At 40.8% G+C, this 9,161-nt stretch overlaps 1 protein-coding gene across 1 annotated transcript in view; it reads left to right on the top strand.

Moving 5' to 3' along the window:
* Positions 1–4,944, top strand: part of LOC137985051 (rap1 GTPase-GDP dissociation stimulator 1-like) — a 21,229-nt gene extending 16,285 nt beyond the window's left edge. Inside the window, exons 14-15 of the mRNA XM_068832487.1 lie at positions 1,531–1,659; positions 2,851–4,944. Of these exons, the coding sequence (XP_068688588.1) occupies positions 1,531–1,659; positions 2,851–2,993 (272 nt within the window). The 3' untranslated portion in view covers positions 2,994–4,944. The remainder of the gene's footprint in view (positions 1–1,530; positions 1,660–2,850) is intronic.
* Positions 4,945–9,161: the final 4,217 nt, after the last annotated feature.

Here is a 9,161-nt window from a genome sequence, read left to right as displayed (position 1 = left end):
TATATATCATATAAATCTACAATCTTATTCCCCGTTCACACCAAACCACAACCATGTTTTGGAGATGCTTAGTTCAAATTATTTCCTTTTAAATTTTATTACAGATCAAAGCATGTATTGAAACTAAAGCTGAATCTCATGTAAAAGCCAGTCCTACATTTTTCTGCGACCGGTTTTTATTTTGTTAAACAGTTAAGGACGGTGCCTTCTATTGTTATTGCGCATACGTTCTGCGCAACTCCAGATACTCGGATTTCCTGTCGGTGATGCTTACTAAAGCAGGGATATTTTTGCGCGGTTTAAAACTATGCAGAGAAAGTAGATCTTCGTAAGTACTCTTGATATCCAAAAAGAAAATTGAGGGTAACCATGCATTCTTTAGAGATAATTAAGCTTCAATTTGAGAAAGAACGTCATGCTTTGCTTTGTATTTTAGAGCTTTTTACAAATATTGTTCATGAGTTATCTTTGAAAAATGCGTGGTTACCCCCAATTTTCTTGTAGGATTTCAATAACATTTGTTAAGATCTACCTTTCTTGCATAATCATAAATCGGGGCAAACATACCTTTGAATTAGTAGGCACCGTTCTTAAACATCCCTTGTTGGTGGGAAAGGGGTGTAAGACAGATTAATTGGAGGGACACTAACATTTTCGTGCAATTCTACAACACAAAATTTGTTTTGCGTAACAATGCGCTATCTATTTACCCGCCTTCCCGCCAAGAAAGTTTCATGTGGAAATGTTTGTGTTTTTGAGTGCCCTGAGCTAATTTGAGCCAAACTTCTCTGAGGGGGAGGGAGAGGAGGTGAACCAGAATGAGTACCTGAGGGTCCGAATGCAATTGGTCAGTGGTTGAAGTTCCACGTGCCTCCTATAGCTCAGTGGTAGAGCATCCCGAACTATTAATCGAAAGGTCGTATGTTCGACTCCTGCCGAGGAGCAATCGGATTTTTCCGAGCATTCCCGAGTCCTAGCTCCCACATGCCTCCTATAGCTCAGTGGTAGAGCATCCCGAACTATTAATCGAAAGGTCGTATGTTCGACTCCTGCCGAGGAGCAATCGGATTTTTCCGAGCATTCCCGAGTCCTAGCTCCCACGTGCCTCCTATAGCTCAGTGGTAGAGCATCCGAACTAGTAATCGGAAGGTCGTATGTTCGACTCCTGCCGAGGAGCAATCGGATTTCTCCTAGCATTCCCGAGTCCTAGCTCACACGTGCCTCCTATAGCTCAGTGGTAGAGCATCCCAACTAGTAATCGGAAGGTCGTATTTTCGACTCCTGCCGAGGAGCAATCGGAGTTTTCCGAGCGTTCTCGAGTCCTAGCTCCCACGAGCCTCCTATAGCTCAGTGGTAGAGCATCCGAACTAGTAATCGGAAGGTCGTATGGTCGACTCCTGCCGAGGAGTAATCGGCTTTTCTCGAGTAACCTCGAGTCGTTATTCATAAATACAATCCTTCTTTTTATTCTCTGTGCTGTACAATATTGTATAACGAAAGGTAATTTTATAAACTGTTTATTTTTTGCAGCCGATTTTTACCCCAAGTTTAGAGAGAGCGGCCTCATTCAAACGCTTGTTAAACTGATTAAAACTCAAGGGATAAATCCACAGACCTGCTACAACGCTATGGCGGTCTTAGAATCATTTTCACTCCAAGGTTTGTACACGGCGTAGCATTCGTTTCCGAGGGGTTTTAGATTGAAGAGATTTTTGTAGTGTTTGGACGAGTAGACATGGGTTGAGGGAAAAAATTAGATAGGGGGGAGGGGGATAGGTTCCAAGTGTTTTTGTCCTCCCTCCCTCTCGCCCGACGCAAACGCTTGCTGCGCTGGTAAAGTGGTCGGTCATTACCTAAATGAGCTTATTTTATTTGTCTGTCACGGCATCGACAAGTGTGAAGAATCTTGGTTTTCTTTGACAGTAATTTCCCAGCACTGACATCTGAGCCAAACATTTATAGACACCCATACCCTTGTCCTTGTGTAATGCGAAAAGTTGGTGGCAATGAAGATTGATTTTCGACCTCATGATAATTGAGTTCTCAACCCATCCTTTACCGCTGAAATGACTATTATCTACAATTCCTTAGTTTCTCTAAATTGACTGTTATCGTCAATTTAGGACGCTTAGCGCTTGATAAGGATTATGGGAAATGAATATCTATTTTTAAAATCCGAGCCCCAATGTCTAAACTCGCTGGACTCGAACCTGGGAATGTTCGATTAATAACCCTTTCACTTAACCACTTGACTACCGCATCGCTAACTGACAGAACTCTTTTTAAAAATATATTAATATTTTTTTTTCTTCCGAATGTCGCTGTAAACGTGTATTATCACCGGCTAAGAAACAAGTTTAAAAAGGAGAAAATGTCGGTTACCAAACCTTAAGAGAAAGCTAACCATTTTAAAATCAAGTACTAGACTTAACCACTATTCAGCAATGATTTTATATATACGAATTAGATTTGATAAATAATCGGTGCAATTGTCAGCCAGTTGATCTTTAGTTGTTAAGTGAATAAAAGCAGTTCCTTCACATTGGGATGCCACTTTCCCTTTTTTTTTTTTTTTTTTGTTCATCTGCTACCACAAGTCCTAGGACAGAGTAATCCTAAAATGACGAATAAGAGTCATTCTAGGGAAAATTACGAATTGTCAATAATAGTCATTTCAGAAGTAGAGGACATGTTGGAGTTGTTGTGCCCTCAACCTCGTTCCCAGGGCTTTTCTCGGCGGAAAAAATCCCTGGGAACGAGGTTGGGATGCCCTCACCCTCCTATACACCGTTTTACTTTTGTTAGACATGGCGAAGCAATGTGAAAAATCAAAAAAATGCTTTCTTGTAGAGTATTTCCGGAGGGATTTGGAAATTGCAGGACTGAATAAGGCCCTGGATGATCTGACTTCTCACGGCAATGTGAACGTGAAGAAAAGAGCTTTGATCATCCTCACGAGAATCAAGGCACAAAAGATTGCCCAGCAGGAGTGAGGGACACTTGGATGCACGTTACACCGAGTCTTGTGGTTTCATGCTGATGTATTGTGCGCGCCAACTTTTTAATCCTTCGTGACGTCACGGACGACACGTTGGTGCCCAGTGAAAAGGTAGTTAGGGATTAAAGCATGGCCGCTGATCACGTGATAGAAGTAATAAATACAATGGATAAAAGTCTGATACAACCACAGAAATCCATCTAAATAGGATTGGGGTGAAGGGAAGCACCTGTCTCTAACAGAGTGTCAGACATCTCAGTCGAGCTGAGTAGGTTGCTCGTTCTGTGGTGGATCTTGGAATCAACCAAACAGCATATCATGTCGCTGGGGTTCCAAGAGTATTCGCAACCGGCTGTCGTGGTCACGGAACGCTTTCAGTGGGAAAGCGTTGCGTGATAACGCGTTGCGTATTGAAATCGAATTTGCCCGTCCACACGTATCCGAAACGTATCCAGATTCACTCTAGTACTCAGGACTCCTCAAGGTAACAGAGGTAACAGAGCATGCGCCATGAAGAGATAATAGGGAGCTTAACCAACGACAACGGCGACGGCAACGAGAACGTCACAAATTTGCATATTTAGTGGGTAAAAACAATAGCTTTGCACGCTCTGCACGTGCGTTTTTTACTTTTGTCCATTTCTTTGCCGTCGTCAGCAAAACAACAACGTGAAATAGCCAAGCTTTTGGTTTTATGAAGAACGTCAGCACTTGAGGATAAATAATCATTTTCTCTCCTAAAATGGAGTGCCGTTCCGACTGGTGTCATCTTTGAGGAATTACCACACCCTTGTCATATTAAAAAAGTTGAAATAGTCACGAAGCGATTAAAATAACGCAAATTTATATTTTGAGATGACGTTCTCGTTGCCGTCGCCGTTGTCGTTGTTTAAGCTTCCCGTTATTGCCCTCGGCAGCCATCTTGAGAATGGATTTCACGCAAGGAACTGTGCTCGATCTTGTTATGTCATCCTGATGAAAAAAATTCCAGATTTACCCTCCACACGGTTCCGGATTCATAGCGGATTCAAAAATATCCACTCTGGAGAGCGTATTCAAAACGTTCCGGATTCGCCAGCGAATTCGCCGGATACGTGTGGACGGAAGCCGTATTCGGAAAGAAAACGTTAGAAAATTAATAGAATTCTACTAGTATACTAATGCAAATTCTGTAATCTGATTGGCTGAGCCATTGAACACTATCAGCCATTAGTATGCAGTGGCTGGAGGTCGTCTTGGAAATAACGACGTGTTTTTTCGTTTTTCCAAAGTTTTGGAGGAAAATTTGGATGCAATTGGGTAATTAAATTTCTGAGAAGTCTAAGCGAAGGACATTTACGGTTTCTTGACTTTCAAAAAAGTTGAAATTATTGAAAAAGCTGATGCGCTCGCGCGCACAATTTAGATTTTAAATGGCAATTCAATCCGAGCGATCTCTTTTGGGCGCAAAGTTTAATAATTCGTCAAGAAATAATTGGAAACCGTTATTTTAAGTAAATTTTGGTAAGAATTCCACTAAAAGAATTATATTATTCGCTCTAGATTTCTATGAGGTGATAGTTGATTCGGCCTTCGGCCTCATCAGCTATCACCTCATAGAAATCTCGATCTCATAATCTAATTGTTAATTAGTGTTCCATAAATGATTGTTTGACTTGTGCACTCTTAATGGTGGTAATTAATTTAATTAATAATTAAGTATTGCCCACGATAAAAAAGCAAATAACTTAAACTATGAAGCCATCAAAATAGCAGTTTGATTGTTTCATTTTGTTTGCTACGCTCACCTTTCGCTGTAATTGATTTCTTATTCTCGTATCACCAAGGAGATCTCTCGGTATAAGCCTTATGGTTTTTAAAGGTCTTCTCACCGCTTAATGTATGTTTTAAAGTTTATGTAATTTTGTATTGTAGCAAATAAAAGATTGATTGATTGATTGATGGTATTTCGGTTTGTCGACCGCGATATAAAAGCATATCTTGTTTGAAATTTGACCGAAACTGGGCTTTCAAACGAACAGGAAAAACAAAGTAAGAGAGTGATAAATAAATAAAGTAGTCAAGATCACCTGTCGATGAAAGCATTTCTTCTACGGCTTAAATTTCATGGCTCTTTAAATAAATGTCATAACTATTATTGTCATAAGTGATGGAAGTAGCGTTCATTCAGCCACTTCCTTTTCAAAGGCGCTTAACATGACTAACATTGGAACTCGTGTTAATTTCGTGACTTTCAAGAGGATATTTTCTGAGTTACAAAAGCTCAGCTGTGGGTGGTATTTGAAAGTTTTGAAATGATTTCTATGCAGGTTTCGCTTCGCAATTTACAGGACTTACATCAACTTAAAATCTAAGTTAACTGGTAAATTCTTCAATTGCACTGAAGTCAATAGCAGTGAATGAACGTTAACTGGAAGTGGTTTCCTTAGTGCCGTATCACGAATGGCGAATTCTTTGAGTAAAACTAAGAAATTGGATATCGACTCTTTTCACAACATCACAGTAGAAAGCTCTTCAACCTTCAAGCAAGCAACAAATTCTGATCGTGAGGGGTTTCCAACGTCCACCGGGCGTAACTGCGAGTATTTATCTTACGGGCGAAAAAGGTCTGTATTTCCTCATGGTATCGTTAGCGAATTCGACTTCAACAATTCGCGAAGTAGCTGCGTCGAAACCAGCAACAAAATGTATCCTAGCAAACTCGTTTATTTGGATACGAAGTGGAACAGTTTCCCTTGTCTGGGACAGAGTTTAAATGCGGCAAGATGGCGATCAAGACTTTCGCAAACATCCGCGAAAATTCCTTGGGGCGATTCCATTAGACTTTCAGAATCTCGTGGGCCTTCTCGAATACGAACACATAGCTGTCTCAATATCCCAGTGAACCACTCGATTGGTCTTGAATTTCCTAAACAAACGCCTATCATGGTACAAGCTCAATCATTCCCTCTTGTCAGTCGGCCAACACAACCTGTGATGTTCACAAAGCCAAAGATGTCTCACACAATGTCTGCAGGCAGAAATACGACATACAAGGCGCGAGCTGGCAGCGTCCACTCAATTGAACGACGAAGAACTGACAACAACCCAAGAGAAAAGAAAGAAGACCAGCTTTCTAGGCCGTTTTCGGAAGTCAAAATCGAAGACAGTGTGATTTTCATAAATAACGGAAAAGCGTTAGATCTGAGAAAAGACAAAAGAGGAGGAAAACAGAAGTTGAAAACCGCAGAAGTCGTTAATAGTAAAGGTTACCGCGAGTTTCAAGAAGCTATGCAGCAATTTCAAGATGCCCAGCTCAGTTTAAAAGGAGAACTTAGTGCAAAGCGGAAAAACTTTGAAAAGCAGCAGCAATTCTTAAACGAGCATGTACAGACCCAATTAATGGACTTGTTCTCGTCTGTGAAAGAAAAGCGAAAGATGAAAAAAGGAGAAAAGTACTGATGCTAACTTTTACTTTCCTGATTTACTCGATTTAAAACTCTTATATATTATATGGAAGTCTAGCTACTTGCGAGGCTATGTGTGTACTGACGATGGCAATAGTTTCCTGTGGAGCTCTTCATTGTGTACAACTGCTGAAAGGAAGTTCTGTTGTTGGCTTATTGTGTTATATTGGTGCTGTACATGTAGTTTTCAATCTCATTTCGACGGTATAGTCAAGGAGTTAATTAATCTTGGAAACTTTCGAGGTGACAAATGACCTCGTGTCAATCTCAAACCCACAGAGCCATCTTGCGTTTGGCATCTCTGGTACTTTTTTTGTGGAACAATATTTTCCCGTTTGGAATGACTGCGCCTTAGTCGTCCAATTTTTACATGAACAAAGTCTCCTGTTGAGGGATTGATGTATACACGACTGTATGCACACCTGTTTCGTTTATGGCAGCTTAAAATCTAACGCGACACTTTGTGTGCCAATAAGAAGTCGATATTATGAAGACCTGTGCAAGATTAAAGTAGTATTTACTTAAAATAAGCTGCGTTCAAGATATCTTGAATGTTTCAATTTCGGGACGATCGCCGAAGCAGACATGACTCTTTCAAGGATAAACCCATCGGACTTTTTGTAGTGCAAATTCTGTTGAGGAGGTTAAAGAAAATAGGAGTAACTTACAATAGTATAAAGTGCTATGTTCAGTCAAAGATGGATTCGAAATCTCGCCTGATCTGCCTTAACATCAGCTCAGTGGACCCTAGTATGGTATGGCATGCTGGCTTGCTAGCCAAGCCTTTCCTGTTCTAAATATAAAAGCCAACCTGATCAAGATAGTTGAATACCCTACCGACATAGAATTGAAATTTACTATCAGTGGTTTAGAGTCGAGTACCACGGCCATAAATGCTGTAGTCCCCCGAGGTTCCATCCAAGGCCCTCTTGTTGAACTTAGTTCAGTTGCAGAAAACCTACAAACGGTGGGCAATCTTCTTGTATGTAGATAACACATCAGCCTGAGTTTTGAGCAATGATGACAGAAAAAAGAAATATTCCAGGGCCGAAGAGGACAAATCCCTCAACGAGGACCCAAAGGAATCCAAGACTGAGAAGAAAATTGGAATGTCAGAGCAGCAAAATGCAAAAACGTGGCAATCAGTTGATTCAGAACACCGAGGGCATAATAATGGACTTGTTCTCGTCTGTGAAAGAAAAGCGAAAGATGAAAAAAGGAGAAAAGTACCGATGCTAACTTTTACTTTCGTGATTTACTCCATTTAAAACTCTTATATATTATATGGAAGTCTAGCTACTTGCTAGGCTATGTGTGTACTGACGATGGCAATAGTTTCCTGTGGAGTTGTTCATTGTGTGCAACGGCTGAAAGGAATTTCTGTGGTTGCCTCATTGTGTTATATTGGTGCTGTACATGTAGTTTTCAATCTCATTTCGGTGGTATAGTCAAGGAGTTAATTAATCTTGGAAACTTTCGAGGTGACAAATGACCTCGTGTCAATCTCAAAGCCACAGAACCATCTTGCGTTTGGCATCTCTGGTACTTTTTTGTGGAACAATATTTTCCCGTTTGGAATGATTGCGCCTTATTCGTCCAATTTTTACATGAACAAAGTCTCCTGTTGAGGAATTGATGTATACACGACTGTATGCACACCTGTTTCGTTTATGGCAGCTTAAAATCTAACGCGACACTTCGTGTGCCAATAAGAAGTCGATATTATGAAGACCTGTGCAAGATTAAAGTAGTATTTACTTAAAATAAGCTGCGTTCAAGATATCTTGAATGTTTCAATTTCGGGACGATCGCCGAAGCAGACATGACTCTTTCAAGGATAAACCCATCGGACTTTTTGTAGTGCAAATTCTGTTGAGGAGGTTAAAGAAAATAGGAGTAACTTACAATAGTATAAAGTGCTATGTTCAGTCAAAGATGGATTCGAAATCTCGCCTGATCTGCCTTAACATCAGCTCAGTGGACCTTAGTATAGTATGGCATGCTGGCTTGCTAGCCAAGCTTTTCTTGTGTCTAATTATAAAAGGCAACCTGATCAAGATAGTTGAACACCCTACCGACAGAGAATTGAAATTTACTATCAGTGGTTTAGAGTCGAGTACCACGGCCATAAATGCTGGAGTCCCCCGAGGTTCCATCCAAGGCCCTCTTGTTGAACTTAGTTCAGTTGCAGAAAACCTACAATCGTTGGTCAATCTTCTCGTATGTAGATAACACATCAGTCTGAGTTTTGAGCAATGATTACAGAAAAAAATGGCCGAAGAGGACAAATCCCTCAACGAGGACCCAAAGGAATCCAAGACTGAGAAGAAAATTGGAATGTCAGAGAAGCAAAATGCAAAAACGTGGCAATCAGTTGATTCAGAACACCGAGGGAACACCCGCATCGATACCTTCTACAACGACTTTCATCAAAACCATGTAATCGAAAACTGATGGCTTCAGTTGCCGGTAAGCGACTAGGCCTACTTGAAAAAGGTATCCCTGTATAAAAATTACCATTTCCAAGGGTATGGCCAGACCATGTGTGGAATACTCCCTCACTGTGTGGATGCCCGCTGACGAAAGTAAACTTGCCAGGCTCGACTCTGTGCAAGAAAGGACCTTAATATTTATCAATGCTCCTTCAGCTGACCTAAAGAAGGCTCGTCTCCAGCCTCTGGCCCAACGCAGAAAGTTGAAACCCTGTTTCTTTCCGT

The sequence above is a fragment of the Montipora foliosa genome, chromosome 14 (genome assembly GCF_036669935.1).
Source record: "Montipora foliosa isolate CH-2021 chromosome 14, ASM3666993v2, whole genome shotgun sequence".
Classification (NCBI taxonomy): Eukaryota; Metazoa; Cnidaria; class Anthozoa; order Scleractinia; family Acroporidae; genus Montipora; species Montipora foliosa.
Note: the sequence above shows the minus strand (reverse complement) of the source record. Positions and strands in the feature narration are given on the sequence as shown.